At 46.2% G+C, this 24,951-nt stretch overlaps 1 protein-coding gene across 3 annotated transcripts in view; it reads right to left on the minus strand.

The window, feature by feature from the left end:
• The window catches only part of LOC137345974 (carcinoembryonic antigen-related cell adhesion molecule 1-like), a 55,569-nt gene extending 40,506 nt beyond the window's left edge, over positions 1-15,063 (minus strand). For 2 of the 3 annotated variants that reach the window (XM_068009238.1, XM_068009239.1), the window contains exons 1-2: positions 14,645-15,063; positions 2,926-3,231 (exon numbers count right to left, since the gene is read on the minus strand). In XM_068009238.1, the coding sequence (XP_067865339.1) occupies positions 2,926-3,231; positions 14,645-14,702 (364 nt within the window). In that variant the 5' untranslated portion in view covers positions 14,703-15,063. The remainder of the gene's footprint in view (positions 1-2,925; positions 3,232-14,644) is intronic. The other variant, XM_068009240.1, reaches the window with a different exon arrangement.
• Between the last annotated feature and the right edge of the window lie 9,888 nt (positions 15,064-24,951).

The raw sequence follows: 24,951 nt of genomic DNA on the forward strand, positions 1-24,951 counted from the left end.
CTCATATTTTATTAACCACGTGGAAGGCCATCTCCCTTATATCGCTTCCCTCAAAAAACCCTTGACCCCACTCTCCTTGCAAACTACTGTCCCACTGTCAGCCTCCTTCTCTTCTCAAAAACCATGTTGCCAGCTTCCAAATCTGTGCCTGCCTCTCCCAGAACTCCATGTTCGAATCCCTCCAATCAGGTGCCCGCCCCTACCTTAGTACCTAAACAGCTCTTATCTAAGTCACTAATGACATCCTATGTGACTGTGAGAAAGGTAAACTTTCCTTCCTCATCCTTCTCGACCAGTCGACAGCCTTTGACACTGTTGACCACAAATTCCTCCTTCAATGCCTCTCCACTGTCGTCCAGCTGGGTGGGACTGCTCACACCTGGTTCCATTCTTATCTAATGGCAGCCAGAGATTCATCTGCAATGACTTTTATTCCCATTCCTGCACCATTACCTCTGATGTCTTCCGAGGTTCTATCCTTAACCCCCTTCTTCTCTATCTACATGCTGCCCCTAGGTCACATCAGCTGAAAACATGTCAGTCTCCACATGTACACTGACGATACACAGCTCGATCTCACCACCACCACCACTCTCTACCCCTCCACTGTCTCTAAATTGTCACACTGCTTGTCTGACATCCAGTACTGGATCAGCAGAAATTTTCTCCAACTAAATGTTGGCAAGACCGAAGACATTGCCTTCGATCCCCACCGCAAACTTAGCTCTCCAGCTACCGACTCCATCCTTCTCCCTGGCAACTGTCTGAGACTAAAGCAGAGTGTTCAAAACGCTTGGTGTCACATTTGACTCCAAGATGATCTACCGACCACATATCCACACCATCACTAAGACCATTCTGTTGAAAGGTCATTGACTTGAAATGTTAACTTGGTCTCTCTCTCCACAGATGCAGCCTGACCTGCTGTGCATTTCCAGAATTCTGTTTTCTTCCCCCATCTCTAAGGCCGCCTGTTTCCAGCTCCACAACATCGTCCCACTCTGCCCCGCCTCAGCTTATCTGCTGCTGAAACGCTCATTCTTGTTTTTATTGCCTCTAGACTTGACTATTCCAACACACTCCTGGCTGGCCTCCCATATTCTACCCTCCGTAAATGTGACATCATCCAAAACTCTGCTGCCCACATCCAAACCCGCATCAGGTTCCATTCACCCACCCCCCCACTGTGCTCGCTGACCTATACTGACTGTCTGACAAGCAACGCCTTGATTCTAAAATTCTCATCCTCATTTTTAAATCCTTCCCTGGCCTCGCCCCTCTCCATCTCTCTAATCTCCTCCAGTCCCACAGACCTCTGAAATATCTGCACTCGTCTAATTATAATAATTAAATCCCCAATCTTAATTGCCCCACCATTGGTGGCCATGCCTTCAGCTGCCACGGCCCGAAGCTCTGAAATTTCCTCCCTAAACCTCCCTACCTCTTTCCTCCTTTAAAACGCTCCTTAAAACCTACTTTGACCAAGCTTGGTCATGTGGCCTAATATCTCCTTATGTGGTTTAGTCCTATTTTATATTATAATGCTCCTGTGAAGCATCTTGGAACTTTTATTATGGTTATGGTCTTACATAAATACAAGCTAGCACAGACACAAGGGGCTGAATGGCCTCCTTCTATGCCGTAATTTTTCTGTGATTAAGTTGCCATTGCCAATTATCAGTCTCACTCTTCTAAGTGGAGTGAGCTCATTACTTCACTCAACTTGACTCTTACTGCCGTGTATCTACTTGTGTGATAGTATAACCTGGCATTAACACTAGCATCCTCTTGCAACCTGAGCTGGATATTTTTTGTCTTCTATATATGACCGCACATACCTCACCAATCTTTCCAAACATAAGCTAAGGCCAGATATGAATCTTAAAGCTGCTTTATTTTCCAGTGAACTTAAGAGCACCAAAACCCAAACTTCACCTCCCCCCCCCCCCCCCCCACCGCCCCGAGCAATGCTTCGCTTTGTGTAAATTCACCACATTATTCGACTGGCATTCCCAAAATGATCTGATTTTCTCCACATCTCCAGGCTGTAAGAAAGTGAAGCCCTGCAGCATGACCTTCAGCCCAGTGCAGAATTTTCTCTCCCGGCAGTTCCATCTTTTCCTCTGTCAGCCTGACACCAGTGATGTTTTCAAAACATTGACTATTTCCCCCCACCTCCCCACTCCTCCCGGAGTCAGAATGGCAATTCCAGGGCAATGACCCCGACTGAATTCTAACGAAAAACAAATAAATGCAAACCATCGCTGGAATCTTTCACTGTTTGCAGCTTGTCCAGAGACTCGGTCTGAATTCCAATCTACATTCTCTCAGCCCCACTGTCCTCTGTTTTTAAGCTCATTAGTAGCATTGTTAAGATACATCTCACCAACGTCCCCTGCTGGCAGCATAATCAGAAATGTCAAAACAGGGTATTTAACTCCAATCCTGATATTGTCCACCGCTCTCCTCCACCACTCTTCCCCTATTAAAAACGTCCAATGGTCTGATTTGGGAAAGAGTTCTTCTGCCTTAACCTGATGAATACAGCTCTAGAAGGTGGATCACAATCCCTGGTCGATTCTCCATGGGATGACAGACAGATCACAACAACGCAGACTGGCTGGATGGCTGCATTTAATTTCTATAATTACAAATTTTCCCTACGTGATTAGTTGAACCGCAAATGAAGACAAACTACCACAGCCACTTCTTGTGGGGAAATCCAGAACATGAGGCAGAATCTTACAATTACAGCTAAGCCATTCCGCACTGAAATCAGCAGGGTATTTTTTTCCTCACACAAAGGCTAGTGGTAGATGCCTGAGGCTGTGGATCCTGGGTCAACTGAAACTTCCAAGACCGAGGCTGATCAATTTTTGCCGGAGCTGCATCACTTTCAAAGAGGTAAAAGTTGAAACCACTTACCAATGAGTTTTAAATCTTTACTCCTTTTCCAATCTTCATTTACAGTGATGGTATAAACACCTTGGTCACTGGGTTTTAAATTGTTCAACATCAAACAACCACTGGATACATTAAAATGCAATCGAGATTTGAACTGTTCACTTGGTTCCGCTTTTGGGTGATTTGGTACATAATCCAAAATAATAACAGGCTTTCCACTGCTGCCAGTGAACATCCATATAACGTCACTGTTACTGAGATCAGCTCCATATTCAGGATCCAGTAAAACTGATGAACCAACGACACCAAACACTTCTTTCATTCCACCTGATTGACATAGAAAAGCAAATTTAATCATTTCAGCTGTGGTAGTGAATGAAACACTGAAATGCCTGCCTTTCTTGATCTCAGGATACTTTGAAGTGCATTCACCATTGTAAAGTGGGAAACAGGGCAGCCAATTTGTGCACAGCAAGCTCTCACAAACAGCAATGTGATAATGACCAGATAATCTGTTTTAATGGTGCTGAAGAAGGGATAAATATTGACCTTGACACCAGAAATATCTCAGATAGAAGCAAAATACTATGGATGCTGGAAATCTGAAATAAAAAACAAGAAATGCTGGAACCACTCAGCAGGTCTGGCAGCATCTGTGGAAAGAGAAGCAGAGTTAACGTTTCGGGTCAGTGACCCTTCATCGGAACCAGAAATATCTCCCCTGCTCTTCTTTGAAATAGTGCCGTGGAATCGCTTATGTACGCCCAAGAGGACATAAAGGGCCTCGGTTTAACATCGCATCTGAAAGGTGGCACCTTTGACTGCACAGCACTCCCTCAGTACTGCATAAGTCTTCAGTACTATTGCCGGAATGTTGTCAGGGCCTATAGCCTTTGCAGTATCCAGTGCCTTCAGTCGTTTCTTGCCATCATGTGGTGTGAATCAGACTGCGTGATACTGGGAACATCAGGAGGAGGCCGAGATGGATCATTCACTCGGCACTTCTGGCTGAAGATGGATGCAAACGTTCAGCCTTGTCTTTTGCACGAACGTGCTGGGGCTCTCCCATCATTGAGGATGGGAATATTTGTGGAGCCACCTCGTCCTGTCACTTGTTGAATTGTCCACCACCATTCATGACTGGATGTGGCAAGACTACAGAGCTTAAATCTAATCTGTTCGTTGTGGGATTGCTTAGCTCTGTCTGTTGCATGATCCTTCCGCTGTTTAGCATGCAAGTAGTCCTGTGTTGCAGCTTCACCAGGCAGACACCTCATTTTGAGGTATGCCTGGTGCTGCTCCAGGCCTGCCCTCCTGCACTCTTTATTGAAGCAGGATTGGTCACCGGGCCTGATGGTAATGGTAGAGTGGGGGATATGCCAAGCCATGAGGTTACAGATTGTGGTTGATTACAATTTTGCTGCTGCTGATGGCCCACAGCACCTCATGGATGCCCAGTTTTGAGTTGCCAGACCTGTTCAAAATCTGTCCTATTTAGCACGGTGGTAGTGCCACACAACAGGATTATGCAAATTAATTTTATTAGAAAACTGAAGTGCAACATATTCAGAGCAATTTTGAGTGGATTGCAGGATGCACTTTCCCCAATCACACAAAAAAATAGAAACTCTACTTCTGATGTTCATTGTAACCATGGAAACTTAAACACAACAGTGTTTCATTCACTGCTGGAATACAGCAAATATACTGAACATATCCCCATGACAGACCAGGTAAAACTATCACACATCTTAGCTATACCAAAAGGCTTCAAAATATATGAGTAACCAGAAGACTGCCTGTAACATTGCTCCTGATGAGTCTGAAGTTTTAAGGACAAGCTGTTAGACCAAGTAATATTACCAGGAACGCCCTACAATTCACCAACACCGTCCATTAAACACCCTACAATTTGTACAATCTTCACAAACACCCACTGATTCACAGACATACGCTTAGAAATGCTGGTGCTGATCTTAGTTTAGGATGATGTGCTCCATGGGAGGTGCTCCGAACACTAAGCCCACTGGCCTCTGTGTGATCTCTTGATTTGGTTCAGGTCAGTCTGTACATTTTGACGTGAAGTCCAAGTACAGATTGGCTGTAACTGAGGATCCCAGTTAGTTGTTGTTATCGTCACACAGAACTTGAGTCAAAGGAAACAGGGAATGACGTCAACCTGGTAGAAATGGCACCAACTGAGGAACCTGACTGCACCTGATGCAATGCAGGGGGCTCTGGCAGTATGAAAGGGGGCTATCAGGTCCCAACTGACTGGAAAACTGCAAACGTAACACCTTGATTCAAGAAAGGAGGGGGACAGAAAGCAGGAAATTATAGGCCAGTTAGCTTAACATCTGTCATTGGGAATATGCTGGAATCCATTATTAAGGAAGTAGTAACAGGACACTTGGAAAATCACAATAAATCATGCTGACTGCTTGATTGTATGAAAGGGAAATCATGTTTAATAAGTTTATTAGAATTCTTTGAGGATGTAACAATCAGAGTAGATAAAGGGGAATCAGTAGATGTCATGCATTTAGATTTTCTAAAATACAGGAGACAGAGAGTTGGGATAAATGGATCATTTTCAGGTTGAAAAACTATAACTAGTGGGGTGCAACAGGGTTCAGTACTGGGGCCTCAACAATTACAATCTATGCTAATGACTTGGATGAAGTGCAGAATGCATTGTAGCCAATTTTGCAGACGATACAAAGATAGGTGGGAAAGGAATTTGTGAGGAGGACACAAAGAGTCTGCAAAGGGATTAAGAGAGTGGACAAAAATTTATCTGACAGAGTATAATGTGGGAAAATGTGACATTATCCACTTTGGTATTATGTCTAGAAAAGCAAAGTATTATTTAAATAACAGTATAAAAGTAGAGAAGTCTTGCTCCAACTGTACAGAGCATTGGTGAGACCACACCTAGAGCACTGCTTACAGTATTGGTCTCCTTATTTAAGGAGGAATATAAGTGCATTGCAGGTAGTTCATAGAAGGTTCACTAAGTAGATTCCTGGGAATTAAGGGGCTGCCTTATGAGGAAAGGTTGAGCAGGTTGGACCTACAGTCATTAGAGTTTTGAAGAGTGAGAGGTGATCTCATTAAAACATGTAAGATTCTGAGGGGGCTCGACAGGGTAGATGCTGAGAGGATGTTTCCCATCAGAATATCTGGAACTAGGAGGCACAGTTTCATAATAAGGGGTCTCCTATTTAAGGTGGCATATGAGGAGGAGTTTCTTTTCTCAGAGGGTGGTTAATCTTTAGAATTCTCTACTCCAGCTGGATCATTAAATAGATTCAAGACAGAGGAGACCGATTCCCTTGTAGGTCAAAAATCTAAGATCATGTGAGACTGGCAGTGAGTTGAGGCCATAATCAGATCAGCCATGATCTTATTGAATGGTGGAGCAGGCTTGCAGGGGTGAATGCCCTAATCCTGCTCCTATTTCTTATGTTTTATAGGATTGCAATAATTTACTGGTGGGATAATGCGACTTACACAATTTACAACCAGGAACATATAGACTCTCAGTGAAGGGAAGAAGGGGCGGGGAGACCCTACTTCAGAGGGGGTGTCTGCAGGGAGGAATGGTTCCAGAGGGAAAAGGGTTGGGGGGGCGGAGTGGGGAAAAGACACCCAGAAGGAAAGGGGTGGGGGGGGGGGGGGGGTGCGAAATGAGAGCCCAAAAGGGAAAGGGGGCGATGGGGAAGGAACCCAGAGGGAAGCAAATAGCAGAAATAAAACTTCCAACCACGAGGTAAAAACATTCAACTACGGAGAGACTGGACCAGTCTAAGGTGAATACAATAACATTTTCAAATATCATGCAATGAATCCTCTAGGACCACTTCCAGCAACAATTGCCAAACATATTTTTAAATTTGTTCTTGAGATGTGAGCATCACAGGCAAGGCCAGTATTTATTGTGTATCCCTAATTGTCCGAGAAGGTGACAGTGAACCGCCTTCTTGAAACGCTGCAGTCCATGTGGTGTAGGTACACTCATGATGCTGTTTAAGGAGGAGTTCCAGGATTTTGATCCAGCAACAGTGAAGGAACGGCGATATAGTTCAAAGTAAGGATTATGTGTGACTTGGAGGCGAACTTGCAAGTGGTGTTCCCGTGCATCTGTTCCCTTGCTCTTCTAAGTGTCAGAGGTCACAGGGTTGTAAGGTGTTGGCGAAGAAGCCTTGGATGAGCTGCTGCAGTGCATCTTGTATCTGTACACACTGCTGCCACTGGGTGCCCATGATGGAGGGAGTGAATGTGTAAGCTGGTGGCTGGGGTGCCGATCACGTGGGTTGCTTTGTCCTGGATGGTGTCAAGCTTCTTGACTCTTAGAGCAATATTCAACCAGGCACCAGTGGAGAGTATTCCAACACACTCCTGACTTGTGCCTTGCTGACTGAACAGGCTTTAGGTAATCAGGAGTTGAGTTAATTGCCGCAGAATTCCCTGCTCTTGTAGCCAGATTATTTATGTGCCTGGTCGAAGGAACCAAAGAACAAAGAACAGTACAGCACAGGAATAGGCCATTCGGCCCGCCAAGCCTGCGCTGATCATGATGCCTGTCTAAACTAAAACTTTCTGCACGTCCAAGGTCCATATCCCTCTATTCCCATCCAATTCATGTATTTGTCAAGATGCCTCTTAAATGTCATTACCGTACCTGCTTCCACAACCTCCCCCGGCAGCAGGTTCCAGGCACTCACCACCCTCTGTGTAAAGAACTTGCCTCGCACATCCCCTCTAAACTTTGCCCCTCTCACCTTAAACCTATGTCCCCTAGTAACTGACTCTTCCACCCTGGGAAAAAGCTTCTGACTATCCACTCTGTCCATGCCGCTCATAACTTTGTAAACCTCTATCATGTCACCCCTCCACCTCCGTCGTTCCAGTGAAAACAATCCGAGTTTATCCAACCTCTCCTCATCGCGAATACCCTCCAGACCAGGCAACATCCTGGTAAACCTCCTCTGTACCCTCTCCAAAGCCTCCACATCCTTCTGGTAGTGTGGTGACCAGAATTGCACGCAATATTCTAAGTGTGGCCTAACTAAGGTTCTGTACAGCTGCAGCATGACTTGCCAATTTTTATACTCTATGCCCCGACCGATGAAGGCAAGCATGCCATATGCCTTCTTGACTACCTTATCCACCTGCGTTGCCACTTTCAGTGACCTGTGGACCTGTATGCCCAGATCTCTCTGCCTGTCAATACTCCTAAGGGTTCTGCCATTTACTGTATACTTCCCACCTGCATTAGACCTTCCAAAATGCATTACCTCACATTTGTCCGGATTAAACTCCATCTGCCATTTTTCCGCCCAAGTCTCCAACCAATCTGTATCCTGCTATATCCTCTGACAATCCTCATCACTATCCGCAACTCCACCAACCTTTGTGTCGTCCACAAACTTACTAATCAGACTAGCTACATTTTCCTCCAAATCATTTATATATAATACAAACAGCAAAAGTCACAGCACTGATCCCTGCAGAACACCACTAGTCACATCCCTCCATTCAGAAAAGCACCCTTCCACTGCTACCCTCTGTCTTCTATTACCGAGCCAGTTCTGTATCCATCTTGCCAGCTCACCTCTGATCCCGTGTGACTTCACCTTTTGTACCAGTCTGCCATGAGGGACCTTGTCCATGTAGACAACATCCACTGCCCTTCCTTCATCAATCATCTTCGTCACTTCCTCAAAAAACTCAATCAAGTTAGTGAGACACGACCTCCCCTTCACAAAACCATGCTGCCTCTTGCTAATCGGTCCATTTGTTTCCAAATGGGAGTAAATCCTGTCCCGAAGAATCCTCTCCAATAATTTCCCGACCACTGACGTAAGGCTCACCGGCCTATAATATCCTGGATTATCCTTGCTACCCTTCTTAAACAAAGGAACAACATTGGCTATTCTCCAGTCCTCTGGGACCTCACCTGTAGCCAATGAGGATACAAAGATTATGGTCAAGGCCCCAGCAATTTCCTCCCTTGCCTCCCTCAGTATTCTGGGGTAGATCCCATCAGGCCCTGGGGACTTATCTACCTTAATGCTTTGCAAGACACCCAACACCTCCTCCTTTTTGATATCGACATGACCCAGACTATCTACACTCCCTTCCCTAGACTCATCATCCACCAAGTCCTTCTCTTTGGTTAATACTGATGCAAAGTACTCAGTTAGTACCTCGCCCATTTCCTCTGGCTCCACACATAGATTCCCTTCTCTGTCCTTGAGTGGGCCAACCCTTTCCCTGGCTAGCCTCTTGCTCTTTATATATGTATAAAAAGTCTTGGGATTGTCCTTAATCCTGTTTGCCAATGACTTTTCATGACCCCTTTTAGCCCTTAAGTTCCTTCCTACTTTCTTCATATTCCTCAAGGGTTTTGTCTGTTCCCAACCTTATAGCCCTTACGAATGCTTCCTTTTTCTTTTTGACTAGGTTCACAATATCCCTCGTTATCCAAGGTTCCCGAAACTTGCCAAACTTATCCTTCATCCTCACAGGAACATGCTGGTCCTGGATTCTAATCAACTGATGTTTGAAAGACTCCCACATGTCAGATGTTGATTTACCCTCAAACAACTGCCCCCAATCTAAATTCTTCAGTTCCTGCCCAATATTGTTATAATTAGCCTTCCCCCAATTTAGCACCTTCACCCGAGGACTACTCTTATCCTTATCCACAAGTACCTTAAAACTTATGGAATTATGGTCACTGCTCCCGAAATGCTCCCCAACTGAAACTTCGACCATCTGGCCGGGATCTGGCCGGGCTCATTCCCCAATACCAGGTCCAGTACGGCCAGTATTTTGTGCATCGTGGTATTCCTCTTTAGTATTAGTCCGGCCTGTACAGGTCCCATCTCTCCCAGAGCCGGTCCCAATGTCCCAGGACATTCATCTGCTTTATCCTACTTCTATACTCACTTGCGCGTGGCACTGGGACTGATCTGGAGATTGCTACTTTTGAGGTCCTGCTTGCTAATTTCTTACCTAGCTCCCCAAATTCTGACTACAGCACCACATCCCTTTCTGCCTACATGTGGACCACAACTGCTGGCTGCTCCCCCTCTCCCCTTAGGGTGCTCTGCAGCCATTCAGTGACATTGTTGACCCTGGCACCAGGGAGGCAACACACCATCCCGGACACACGCCCGCGACCACAGAAATGTCCGTCCCCTCCTTAAACTATCGAATCTCTATCACCATTGCTCCTCCAATCCTCCTCCGCCCCATGCACAGCCAAGGCAACCATGATGCCATGGACTTGGCTGTGGCTACATTCCCCAGATGAGCCATCGCTTTCATTAGTATTTAGAACTGAATACTGGTTGAAGAGTGGGATGCGCTCAGGGGTCTCCTGCACTACCTACCTGTTTGTGATCACCCATTCCCTCGCTCCCTGCATACCCTTAAGCTGCAGGGTGACCACATCTATAACCGTGCTATCTATGAAGCTCTCAACCTCACAGATGTGCTGCATTGACACCAGCTACTGCTCAAGCTCCAAAACCCAGGGTTCGAGCCACTGAAACTGACGACACGTCCTGCACATATGGTTATCCGGACCTAAGAAGCATCCCAGAGCTCCCACATAGCATAGGATGTGCACTCAAGAGGTCGGAGCTGCCCTGCCATTTCTCTATCTATTCGATAGTAAACATTACTGCTACTAATAAACCTTACGACTTAAAAAAAAAGCAGCAATTCACTCCTGGTATAAATATTTGTTGTTCTAAGTGAGCTGAAGTCAAGTCTAGTCTTAAGGAACAAAAGATGTTATTTAGATTTCTCTACAAACTTTGTAAGCAATACTGGCACAGCTCAATAGGGACCCCTCCCTGAAACACAACATTTCCCACCAGAGATGATGGGCCATCCTCAGCATCCAGCAATACCACTCCAAATCAGCCACTACAAAGTATGCAAGAGTGGCACAAGTTAACCCTGCCTCGCAACGCCACCTTCCAGACAGCTCTTGATGGGACATCGTTGTGTTCCTCCACTATGCTATAGTGTACCAAAAAATCTGAACTGTGTCTGAGGCCACTCAGGTAACTTTATAAGCAGCTCACACACTGTTCTAAATAACAGCACATCATTCAAGCCTCCTGATTAGATTCCAGCCTGAAACGCAAACATTATTCCAGGGCCTCGGCTTTCTAAACTGGGTCCTTCCACAACAAAACCATGGCACCGTGGTTGGCCCAGCCGTGCACTGGGCATGGAGAAGATTGGAAGGGCAACAGCGACAGGAGACTCGATCGGGGAAAAGACAGGCATTTCCGCGGCTGCAGACGTGAATCCAAGATGGCGCGCCGCCTCCCTGGTGCCAGACCCACACCACTGTCAGGATAGGAGAACTCCCCTTGGTAAGGAGAGTTGTTTAGCAAAGTGAAAAAGACAGCAATTTGCAAGTTGCGGCATATTCCCACCAGTTTGTGCTTCCTCATTTCTTCTGTCTGTGTTGCCTCCAGGTAGAGTCATAGAGTCATTTACAGCACAGAAGGAGGCCATTCAGCCTATCAAGTCGATGCCAGCTCCTGTTACAGGCAGTTTGTATCATTCTCACTGTTTGCCACTCCACCAAGTTTGGCATCATTGGCAAATTTTGAAATTCTACTCCATATTCCAAGATCTAACTCATTTATATCTAGCAAAAAAAGCACTGGTCCCAGCACTGACCCTTGAGGAACACCACTGTCTACCATTCTCCAGTCTGAAAATCAACCATTGTCCATGACTCACTGTTTTCGGTCCTTAAGCCAATTTTTTACCCAATTGGACAGTGACCCTCTTATTCCATGAGCCTCAATTGTGTTCACCAGCCTTTTATGTGGTACTTTATCAAATGCTTTTTTAAAATCTATATAGACAACATCCACCGCATTTCCTTCATCAACCTTCACTGTCACCTCTTCAAAAAAATTCAATTAAATTAGTCAAGCATAATCTGCCTTTTACAAATCTGTGCTGTCTCTCCTTAATTAACTCAAACCTCTCCAAGTGCCTGTTGATTTTTTTCCCTGATCATTGTTTCTAAAACCTCACCCACCACTGATGTTAAACTAACTGGCCTGTAGTTGCTAGACCTGTCCTTACACCCTTTCTTTAATAAGGGTGTCACATTTGCCATTCTCCAATCCTCTGGCACCTCCCCCATATCTAGGGAAGATTGGAAGACACAACTACCCATCTAGAGTCGACGCTAAAAGGCAATTCAGCAAATTTCAGCACTGCCTCCTTGTCTCATTGTCCAAATGGCAGTTCTCTAACATATTGCTAAGTACATTCAGTAATAAGAGCAAAATCAGGATTTAAGTCCAGTTCAGTTTTTCCACAAGGATGTTGATAGTGGGGGATTTAGCAATCATAATGCCATTCAACGTCAAGGGGAGATGATTAGATTCTCTCTTGTTAAAGATGGTCATTGCCTGGAACTTGTGTGGCACAAATGTTACTTGCCACTTATCAGCCCAAACCTGAATGTTGCCCAGGTCTTGCTGCATGAGGGCTCAGACTGCTTCAGTGTCTGAGGAATTGTGAACATTGTGCAATTATCTGCCAACATCCCCACTTCTGACGTTTTAATGTAGGGAAGGTCATTGATAAAGATGGTCGTGTCGAGGAGAACCTTGAGGAGCTCCTGCAGTGATGTCTTGGAGCTGAGATGATCAGCCTCTTACAACCACAACCATCTTCCTTTGTGCTAGTTATGACTGTAATCAGTGGAGAGTTTTCCCCGATTCACATTGACTTCAATTTTGCTTGGGCTCCTTGATGCCATACTTGGTCAAATGCTGCCTTGATGTCAATGGCTGTCACTTTCACCTCACCTCAGCTCTTTTGTCAATGATTGCACCAAGTTGCCATTTCACATCACATCCGACAGCACCTTCCATCACTTGTTGATGATTGACCGTAGGCTGATTGGTCAGTAATTGGCTGGATTGGATTTCGTTTTTGTGGACAGGGCATACCTCGGATATTTTCCACATTGTTAGTTAGATGCCAGTGTTTTGCCTTACTGGAACAGCTTGGCTGGGGGGTGTGACTAGTTCTGGAGCACAAGTCTTCAGTAGTACAGACAGGATGTTGTCAGGGCCCATAGCCATTGCTGCATCCAGTGTGCTCAGCCATTCCTTGATATCATATGGAGTGAAAGGAATTGTCTGAAAGACTGGCATCTATGATGGCGGGGGACAGCCAGACGGCACTTCTGACTGAAGATGGTTGCAAATGTTTCAGCCTTGGTCTCGGTCTGAGTTACGAAGAAGTCCATGAGCTCCTTGCATTTATTGTTGGAAGTAAGGGTGGAGGAGACAGGGGAAAGGGGTTTAAGATGGCTTCCACTGATTAGCATGCATGTAGCCCTGTGTTATAGCTTTGCCAGGCTGTCAACTCATTTGTAGGTGTGTCTGGTGCCGCTCCTACCATGCTCTCCTACACCCCTCATTGAACCAGGGTTGATCCCCCTAGCCTGATGGTAATGGTAGAGTGGGGGATATGCCAGGCCATGAGGTAACAGATTGTGGTTGAGTGCAGTTCAGCTGCCGATGGTCCACAGACCACGAAAACCAGGCATTGGGACTCCACACACAATTCACACACTGATGGTGAAAATAAAGAGAACTGGGCGCTAATATATAATTTCTCAAAAAGGGGATCTAGTATTTTGGGTCACATAAGTAAAGTCACAGAATGAAAGAGCAAGGAGATCATGATAAGTTTGCTCAAGGCAACAATGAGCCTATGGGGGGGGGGGGGTACAGAGTTTTACTCAGCGCATTCCCAACCCTCTGTCTCAGGCTCTGAGATACTTGTTGCACCTTTTCATCACTTTATGTCCCCGATTCAGTTCCTCACCTTCTGGCATTGAGCAACCGGAGACTCAGAAGTTGAAGAAGGAGGAGACAGCAGCACCGAAAGGGTGAATGGATGCTCCATCCTACCAAATTAATCCTCTAAAACTAATACAAAAATAACAGCGACAGGCGCTTTATAAATATAAAACCCTTGTGCAGAGCGAGTTTCAAATTACCCCTTTAAATCCGCTTGAAATGCCTGGGAAACCCCCCAGTCAGACTCTGCCCCACCCCTTGTATTCAGTGCTGCACTGATTATATTAAAACCTGCTTTCTCCAAACCTGTTTGAGTATCTCCTTCAGTGGTTCAGTATTAAATTGTGTTTGATAATGATCACATGAACACCAAGTGCCGCTTCACTGTGTTAAAGTGCTTTACAGATACACTTAGCTGTTGAGCCGAGGGGGTCGGGGCTCAAGTTAAAACCCACTCACTTCACCAAAACCACCCCCACCCGCTCAAACTCCTTCCTCCAACCCCCGGTAAACCCTCCCGTTACATGGCTACAGGCCAAGTGCGATTAGGCTGCACAGGACTTGTCTGGCCGGCACTGACTCGATGGGCTGAATGGCTTCCTCTGGGCTCCAAATCCCTGACTTTCGGGACTCCGGGAATCTCTCCATTAAAACCTGCCACCCCGGCTGTAACAGGACAGACCTTTCGATGCTGAATTTCTGGTTGGTGATGTGATCGACCCCCGGGTGGAGTCAAGTGAGGAGAAGGCACAGATCACACAGGGACTCGGGACATCATCGCATCCCAGAGGAGGCTCCACTGGACCCACATTCCCGACCCCCTTTCCCAGGGTCTCCCGGATAACCCCGTTCCCCAGTGAGATCCTCACCTTCTGCATTGATCAGCCGGAGCAGGAGCAGTAACTGAAGAGGGACCGGGAGCTCCATCCGCAATCCAAACTAATCCCCTCACCGGGGTCCCGCTATCAGACTGTTCCCATCTGGACTCCGAGGCAGGATTCACTCACTCCGGCCGCCACTCACCAACACCTCGATCATCCACTCCGGGAGGAGGAGCTCGTCTGACTGTACTTCCTGAACACAGGGCGGGGCTGAGTCTGACTGTTCATCTCAAACTTCTACACCGAGTAAAACAAGTCTGGACAGCAGGAAGAAGCTGAACAACATGTCAAAAGATCCAGCCAAACCGAACTAGTCCGCAATAGTCAAGGTGGACAGGGTGTCGGGATCTCCAAACCCAGCTTCGATCCACAAAACCGGAACTTTGATACAGAATTCCCATCCGACCGCGGCCACTCTCCAAAAGCCCGTTTTTTCCTTGATGTTTGGAGTTAATGGAGAGGGGCAGCTCAAACTTAAAAGGGGCGGTGTTGAGTCCCAGTGAGAAAGTATCAAAGGGGAAGTGGAGGAGGGTTTATACTGATTCCGGATAACATAATGGTGGTAGAAAAAAAGGACGCAAGTATCAAAAGACAAAAATAGAACGCATTTGGATAGAGATAAATGATAATAAAAGATCAATCGCACTAATAAGTGTAGTCTACACACCACCGAGAAGTGGAAGAGAAGTGGAGAAAGAAATGTGCAGAAAAATTAGGGACTTGAGTAAAAAAAACAATAATAATCATTGGCGATTTCAATTATCCCGATATTAGTTTGAGAGAAGTGGTAAGCGAGGAGGATAAGGGAATGGAGTTCCTACAACGTGCACAGGACTCCTTTCTCTCCCAATATGTAAAACCCAAAGAAATCCCCCCTCTGCCTCACATAAAAACATTGGATCTGACGAAAAATGGACTAGACATATTGTAGTACATTCATTATACTAATAGATATTGATTACAATAGAATGGAGTCAAACAGATCTTATCTGACAGAAGAGATAAGACAAGCGTTCAATACATATATTACAAAAAGTTATAGATTGTAAACACCCTCACAAGTAACCTTTCATTGAAAGGATTATCTCTTTGAATTAAACAGAATGTTGAGTACCATCAGTGAATTTACAAGTCAGTGCATAGAATCTGGGACATAACATCAATACATGCAGTTTTTTCTTCACCATATTGGGCAGAGGATTCACATAAATTAACCTCCAAAAAAGAATTTGGACAGAAGCTGTTTCAAACGCTATGGTGCTAAGATTTTGTGTTGCTTTTGGGAAGGTTATGATTAATAAGCACTGTTAGCCTGTCTCAGTAAATACCTCACCCCCATTGTGTTGGGAAATCTCTGGTCCCAGGACTCAATGGAGTCTTCCCTTGTTGCTGTACATACAGAGCGATAAAAATGGAGACACATCAGTCAGTGAGGTTTTTAAACAGAAGCTCTGAGCGTAAGCATTGCTTAGGCTTGGAAGGAGAGTGCAGGAAGGTAGTTTGGAGATATTTTATTTAAGTCAAGCAAGATGTCTCACTGAGTGCGCTCAATGTTTTTATATTAATACATGAACATAGGTTGGACTAATTGAATGGGAATGGGACAAGGTTTTGGCTCAGTGATAGCATTCCAACCTCTGAATCAAAATGTGCAGTGGTCGGTACCCAGTCTAGACATTCAAATGGAGACTGGAACTCCAACTATGAATTCTGGATTGATAACTCGTAGAGTATTCACACCTGAATGAGTGTGGGTGCTCCATCCCCTATTGTATGAGTTGTGGAAGCTGGTAAGACCCTCCCACTATGCAGGCTGAACCATCCATTTTGTCAGTATGAAAATAGCTTAAGTTGTGAAAGGAGATTCACATTGTGGCCTGTCAGACTGTGGTCTTTCCATTATCACACCGTTCTCCAACAGAAGTTACAAAGACACCAACAAACATGGGACTCGTGTTGTGTGCCTGGACTATTTAGGTAGTATGGACATACCACTAAATGCAAGATACCTGAGAGACTATCTATGGGAAAACCCCACATTTAAAACAGCAATTCACTCAAAATTCCTGTCTATTGACCTACTGCCAGGAATTCAGCAGCGAGCTTTGGAACTTCAGAGAGATTCTTAGACAGATTCTCCTGGTTCTTAAGCCTAATGCTATTGGTTCCCCTCCAATTTCTATACTCCTCCCAGATTTCTGTAGTATTGAGATCTCGGTGTCGGACATAAGCTTTCCTTTTCTGCCTTACTTTACCCTGTAAGTTCCTTGACGTCCGTGGGGCTCCAGATTTGACCGTCACACCCTTTTTCTTTGGGACAGTATGTTTACTGTGAACCCCTTGAATCTCCCCTTTGAATGCTTCCCATTACTCTCACGCTGATTTACCTTCAAGTAGCTGTTTCCAGTCCACTTTTGCTAAATCACTCCTCAGCTTAGTAAAACTGGCCTTGCCCCAATTGAGAACTCAAACCCCTGTTATATCCTTGTCCCTTTCCATAATTATTTTAAAACTGCCTGAATTATGATCACGACCACCAAAATGCTCTCCCACTACCGCTCCTTCCACCTGCCCATCTTCATTTCCTAAAACCAAGTCTAAAACTGCTCTCTCTTTTGTTGGACTTGCTACATACTGGGCAAAAATGTTCTCCTGAATGTACCTCAAGAATTTTGCTCCTCAATTCTTTTCACTTTAACATTATCCCAGTTAATATTGGGGTAGTTAACATCCCCTAAGGTTACTGCCCTATTATTTTTGCATTTCTCAGAGATTTGCCTATCTGCTCTTCTATCTCCCTCTGACCATTTGCGGTCGACAGTACACTCCCAGCAGTGTGACTGCCCCTTTTTTGTTCCTTACTCGAATGATATGGCCTTATTTGATGAGCCTTCCAAAACATTGTCCCTCCTCACAGCTGTAAGTGTTTCTTTGACCACAATTGCCACTGCCCATCCTTTCCCATACCCCTCTCTATCGCGTCTGAAAACCCTGTAAACCAGGAACGTTGAGCTGCCATTTCTCTCCCTCCTTAAGCCATGTTTCTGGAATAGCTATGATATCATACTACCGCATGTCTATCTGTGTCCTCAGCTCATCTGCTTTATTTGCTATACTCCTTGCATTGAAATAGATACCCTTGAGCACTGCTAAACTCTTTTTTTATTTTCTAACCTTCATTTCCATCTGTCTTCCAGACTCATCCATTAATTTTCTGCCTTTCATTTTCATTTCTGATTTTGTCCCAACTGAGTCTACCCTCAGGTCCCCATCCCCTGCCAAACTACTTTAAACCCTCCTCAATAGCACTAGCAAAACATCCCTCAAGGAACTCAATCTTGGTTCTGCTCTGGTGCAAACCGTCCGACCTGTACAGGTCCCATCTCCCCCAGACCCTTTCCCAATGAACCAAGAATCTAAAGCCCTCCCTCCTGCACCATCTTTCCAGCCACCCATTCATCTATCTTATCTTTCTATTCCTGTACTCACTTACGCATGGCACTGGGAGTAATCCAGAGATGACAAATTTCAAGGTCCTGCTTGTTAATTTCTTACCTAGTTCAATAAACTCTTTTGCAGGACCTCATCCCTCTTCCTAGCTATATCGTTGGTACCAATGTGGACCACGACTGCTGGCTGTTCACCCTCCCCCTTCAGGATGCTCTGCAGCTGCTCAGTGATAGCCTTGACCCTGGCACCAGGGAGGCGACACCCCATCCTGGATTTACGTCTGAGGCCACAGAAATTCCTGTCTGTTCCCCTGACTGTTGAATCTCCTATCACGATCACTTTTCCAATCTTCCTTGTGCCCCCCTGGACAGCTGAGCCATCCGTGGTGCTATGGCCTTGGCTCTAGCTGCACTCCCAAGGTAAACCATCACTTTCCTTAGTATTCAGTACTGAATACCTGTTGGAGAGTGAGACGCACTCAGGGGTCTCCTGCACTACCTGCCTGTTTCTTCTTGCCTGTCTAGCAGTCACCCATTCTCTGTCTCCCTCGTTCGACTGAGTGTGGCATCAAGGATGCCTAGAAAAACTGGAGTCTGTGGGAATTAGGTCAAAAACTTTCCACTGAGTATATCTAGCACAAAGGAAGATGGCTGTAGTTGTTGGAGGCCAAACATCTAAGCCCCAGGACATCGCTGCAGGAGTTCCTCAGGGTAGTGTCCTAGGCCCAACCATCTTCAGCTGCTTCATCAATGACCTTCTCTCCATCATAAAGTCAGAAATAGGGATGTCCAGTGATGATTGCACAGTGTTCACTAACATTCATGAATGATCAGATACTGAAGCTGTCCGTGTCCACATTCAGGCAACATTCAGGCTTGGGCTGCTATGTGGCAAGTAACATTTGCGCTACACAAATGCCAGGCAATGACCATCTCTAAGAAGAGAGAATCTAACTATCTCCCTATGACATTCAATGACATTGCCATTGCTGAATCCTCCATCATCATTGACCAGAAACGTAAATGGACCAGTCATATAAATATAGTGGCTACAAGATCAGGTCAAAGTCTGGGAATTCTACAGTGAGTAACTTGACTCCTGAGTCCCCTGTCCACCAGCAACAAGGCCCAAGTTAGGGATCTGATGGGATACTCTACATTTGTTTGGATGAGTGCAGCTCCAACAACATTCAAGAAGTTTGACACCATCTAGGACAAAGTAGCTCGCTTGATTGGCACCCCATCCAGCGTCCTCAACATTCACTCCCTCCACCACTGAAGCACATTGGCAGCAGTGTGTACTATCTACAAGATGCACTGCAGCAGCTCGCCAAGGTTCCTTCAAAAGCACCTTCCAAACCCACAACCTCTACCACCTAGAAGGACAAGAGCAGCAGATGCATGGGAACACCACCACCTGCAAGTACCCCTCCAAACCTGCAACAGTGAAAATGTGGAACTCGCTGCCGCATGAAGTGGTCACAGCATTGATACATTTAGGGGAGGGGCTTGATGCATACACGAGGGAGAAGGGAATATTAGAATATACTGATATGGAGAAGTGAGGTAAGGTGGGAGGAGGCTTGTGCACAGCATAAACTCTGGCATAGATCAGTTGGGCTGAATGGTCTGTTTCTGCGTTGTGGATTCTATGTGACTCTATGTATAACACCACCCTCCCACATTTACACAGCCATATATTTCCATTCTTTATTAAGGCCGATCCAAATCTGTAAATCTCTGTTCCCAACCCTCCAGCAACGTCCTGGAGTCTCCAAGAATTAACAATTAATCTCCCAGACACGAAATTCTGTGAATAAACCCCATGGAGAGAAATAATTTTTTTTTTTTTAAATGCAGCATTTTCTTCCTCATTTTCTTTGCTGCTCAGTTTTTAAAAATCTTTAAGATCGGTAAATTGGCAGTTTGACCGGGTGGGGGTGGGAGGTCATGTGATCAGGACGGGAATACCTCTAGCCAGAGTTGGGAACTCCAGTGTACGGTTCCTTCATGCTGACACTGCTATACTTGTTGCTCTGTTGAGGGATGACAATCACCCTGTCACCGTCACACCAGTCACTTGGGATGAATTTAGTTAACCCATCATGGGTTCCCGTGGCAGACCCGGAAGTGAGCGCCGTGGGGCGGGTCTACTGCCATCAAGCGGCGGGTGGCGAATTAGCATAATGGAGGCATGGGGCCTGTCCAATTACACAACAAGGGCGGGCTCCGAGGTACTGATTGCGACGTCAGATCACTCCAGAGCAGGTGCTAGTGCTATTCTTAAAGCCCTGCCAACCCTGCTGGCTTTGCTGTCTTTGATTCATTTGCTGCTTGCTGTTCACTGCTGAAACCCGGTGTTGGAGTGACTCGTGGATGCCCCCCTGCCTCCCCCAACCCCGGAGAAGAACTCCGCAGTATGGTAGAGACAAGACTCTGGGTGGCCCCACAGATTAGCAGTGCCTTCCTGGAGATTCTCCTCCAGGCTGCAAGGGGAAGGCGGGAGGTCCTCTTCCCCAGGGTTGGCAAGAGGATGTCCTCTGGCCTGACCAAGCGAGCCTGGATGGAGATCACTGAGGAGTTAACAGCCGTGGGGTCACCCCCCACAGACATAGTGCAGGACAGGAAGAGAATCAACAACCTCCTTTGTTCTGCCGAGGTGACGGATCGACAACTCTCTCCTCTTTGGGGATTTGCATATGGCTACGTGGGAGGGATGTACCACAAAGGTACTGACAAAGGGAGTCAGGCATCACCACATCCTACCAGAAGCGTGGCTGCACCTCAGCCACAAGCCACTCTCTTATAAGGTTTACCACCATTAAGTCCCATGAGTGCTATATAGAAAACCCCAGCAGGGGGCATACAACATAAGAACATCAGAAACAGGAGCAGGACTAGGCCATTTGGCCCCTTGAACCTGCTCCGCCATTTGATAAAATCATGACTGATCTGCTTGTGGCCTTAACTTCACTTTACTGCCTGCCCCCCATAACCCTCGACTCCCTTGTAGATCAAAAAACTGTCTAACTCAGCCTTGAATCTGTTCAATGACCCAGATTCCACTGCTCTCTGGGGAAGAGAATTCCAAACATTAATGACCCATTGAGAGAAGAAATTCCTCCTCATCTCCGACTTAAATGGGAGACCCCTTATTTTGAAACTGTGCCCCCCTAGTTCTAGATTCCCGCACGAGGGGAAACATCCTCTCAGCATCTACTCTGACAAGCCCCATCCAAATCTTATATGTTCCAATAAGATCACCTCTCATTCTTCTAAATTCCAGTGATTATAGGCCAAACCTGCTCAACCTTTCCCCATAAGACAACCCCTTCATCCCAGCAATCAACCTAGTGAACCTTCTCTGACCTGTCTCCAATGCAAGTATATCCCTCCTGAAGTAAGGAGACCAGTACTGTGTGCAGTACTCTAGGTGTGGTCTTACCAATGCCCTGTATAGTTGTAGCAAGACTTCAGCTCCTTGGTACAGTAGTGACTGGGGTTTTCCATCAGTGCTTCCTGTGCATGTGTGTGGAAGGAATGGGAGGTATTTGTGTGAGTGTTTTCTGTGTGTATGTTTGGCTGTGTGTTTGGGTGCCTGGGTGTGTGTGTGTGTGTGTGTATGTATGCCCGAGAGTGTGCGTGTGTCTGTCTATGTGTGTGATGTCTGGTCTTGATGGCTGCTATTTGGTGCCTGATGTCTGGCAGCTGATGTCTAGTGACTTGCACCTGGTGCCTGGCACCTGCTGTCTTGTATAATAAAAGCAAAATACTGTGGATGCTGGAAATCTGAAACGAAAACAAGAAACGCTGGAATCACTCAGCAGGTCTGGCAGCATCTGTGGAAAGGGAAGCAGAGTTAACGTTTCGGGTCAGTGACCCTTCTTCGGAACTGACAAATATTAGAAAAGTCACAGATTATAAGCAAGTGAGGTGGGGGTGGGGCAAGAGATAACAAAGGAGAAGGTGCAGATTGGACCAGGCCACATAGCTGACCAAAAGGTCACGGAGCAAAGGCAAACAATATGTTAATGGTGTGTTGAAAGACAAAGCATTAGTACAGATTAGGTGTGAATACACTGAATATTGAACAGCAGCAAGTGCAAACCTGAAAAAAACCTGAAAAAAACAGTGGGTAAGCAAACTGAACAAACTAAGATGAAATGAAATAAATGCAAAAAAAGATAGTAAAAAATGTAAAAAAGAATGTAAAAAAAAGGAAGAAAAAATAACTAAAAATGAAAGTAAAATGGGGGGCTGTCATGCTCTGAAATTATTGAACTCAATGTTCATTCCGGCAGGCTGTAGTGTGCCTAATCGGTAGATGAGATGCTGTTCCTCGAGCTTGCGTTGATGTTCACTGGAACACTGCAGCAATCCCAGGACAGAGATGTGAGCATGAGAGCAGGGGGGAGTGTTGAAATGGCAAGCAACCGGAAGCTCAGGGTCCTGCTTGCGGACTGAGCGGAGATGTTCCGCAAAGCGGTCACCCAGTCTGCGCTTGGTCTCCCCAATGTAGAGGAGACCACACTGTGAGCAGCGAATACAGTATACTACATTGAAAGAAGTACAAGTAAATCGCTGCTTCACCTGAAAGGAGTGTTTGGGGCCTGGGATAGTGAGGAGAGAGGAGGTAAATGGGCAGGTATTACACCTCCTGCGATTGCAACACTCCCCCCTGCTCTCATGCTCACATCTCTGTCCTGGGATTGCTGCAGTGTTCCAGTGAACATCAACGCAAGCTCGAGGAACAGCATCTCATCTACCGATTAGGCACACTACAGCCTGCCGGACTGAACATTGAGTTCAATAATTTCAGGGCATGACAGCCCCCCATTTTACTTTCATTTTTAGTTAATTTTTCTTCCTTTTTTTAACATTTTTTTTACATTTTTTACTATCTTTATTTGCATTTATTTCATTTCATCTTAGTTTGTTCAGTTTGCTTACCCACTGTTTTTTTCAGGCTTTTTTTCAGGTTTGCACTTGCTGCTGTTCAATATTCAGTGTATTCACACCTAATCTGTACTAATGCTTTGTCTTTCAACACACCATTAACATATTGTTTGCCTTTGCTCCGTGACCTTTTGGTCAGCTATGTGGCCTGGTCCAATCTGCACCTTCTCCTTTGTTATCTCTTGCCCCACCCCCACCTCACTTGCTTCTAACCTGCTGTCTTGTGTCTGGTACCTAGCGTCTGGTGCCTGGTGTACTCTTTACTATGACCTGACATGTGATGCAGACATTTGCTATTTCACTTCCTGCGAAAATTCGGAGACAGTGTTGACTGTTTGCAGGTTTCTGAATCAACAGATGTGACAGTGTAACAAATCTCTGCAAAGCCACTGGAAATCCTGAATGGGTCTTCAGGGACTGCGGGGTGGGGAAGTCTTCAATTGCTTTTACTCTGTTTATCGACATACCGGAGCAACGAAGCAGCCGACTGCAGATGGGCTGTTAACGCTCGACTCTGTTGCTGTGCAGAATAATGTAGCCAAAGGTTGGAGCTTTCTGAGCAGCTCGGCTGAACTCGTCATGTGGGTCAGAAGCAATTATTCACACGCATTGTGGTTGCTGAGTCATTGAAAAGAAATACTGATGCTCTGAGTAATTTAAAACCGGTTGGCTTGGAAATTTTTTTTTAGAGATACGGCACTGAAACAGGCCCTTCGGCCCACCGAGTCTGTTCCGACCATTAACCACCCATTTATACTAATCCTACACTAATCCCATGTTCCTACCACATCCCCACCAGTCCCTATATTCCCCTACTACCTACCAATACTAGGGGCAATTTATAATGGCCAATTTACCTATCAACCTGCAAGTCTTTTGGCTTGTGGGAGGAAACCGGAGCACCCGGAGAAAACCCACGCAGACACAGGGAGAACTTGCAAACTCCACACAGGCAGTGCCCAGAATTGAAGCCGGGTCACTGGAGCTGTGAGGCTGCGGTGCGAACCACTGCGCCACTGTGCCACCCATTTATTTATAAACTAGACTCGAGAGTAACTGTGAACAGAGAGTTAAAGGGGGAGTTTGTGTCACCAGACAAGAGACACCAGTTGCCAGATATCAGGCACCAAATCACACACACCAAAAATTAGGCACCAGACATTTTGCATCTACACAAGCTGCCAGGTTTGTGTCCTGGAGGGGGTGAAGGGGAGGGTGACTGGTTTGTGTCCTGGAGGGGGTGAAGGGGAGGGTGACTGGTTTGTGTCCTGGAGGGGGTGAAGGGGAGGGTGACTGGTTTGTGTCCTGGAGGGAGTGAAGGGGAGGGTAACTGGTTTGTGTCCTGGAGGGGGTGAGGGGTAGGGAGACTGGTTTGTGTCCTGGAGGGAGTGAAGGGGAGGGTGACTGGTGAGTGTCCTGTCGGGGGTGAAGGGGAGGATGACTGGTTTGTGTCTTGGAGGGAGTGAAGGGGAGGGTGACTGGTTTGTGTCCTGGAGGGAGTGAAGGGGAGGGTGACTGGTGAATGTCCTGGAGGGTGTGAAGGTGAGGGGGACTGGTGAGTGTCCTGGAGGGAGTGAAGGGGAGGGTGAGTGTCCTGGAGGGAGTGAAGGGGAGGCTGAGTGTCCTGGAGGGGGTGAAGGGGAGGGTGACTGGTGAGTGTCCTGGAGGGGGTGAAGGGGAGGGTGAGTCTCCTGGAGGGAGTGAAGGGGAGGGTGAGTGTCCTGGAGGGGGTGAAGGGGAGGGTGACTGGTGAGTGTCCTGGAGGGGGTGAAGGGGAGGGTGAGTGTCCTGGAGGGAGTGAACTGGAGGGTGAGTGTCCTGGAGGGGGTGAAGGGGAGGGTGACTGGTTTGTGTCCTGGAGGGGGTGAAGGGGAGGGTGAGTGGTTTGTA

This window comes from Heterodontus francisci, chromosome 29 (genome assembly GCF_036365525.1).
Source record: "Heterodontus francisci isolate sHetFra1 chromosome 29, sHetFra1.hap1, whole genome shotgun sequence".
In the NCBI taxonomy this organism is placed as follows: domain Eukaryota; kingdom Metazoa; phylum Chordata; class Chondrichthyes; order Heterodontiformes; family Heterodontidae; genus Heterodontus; species Heterodontus francisci.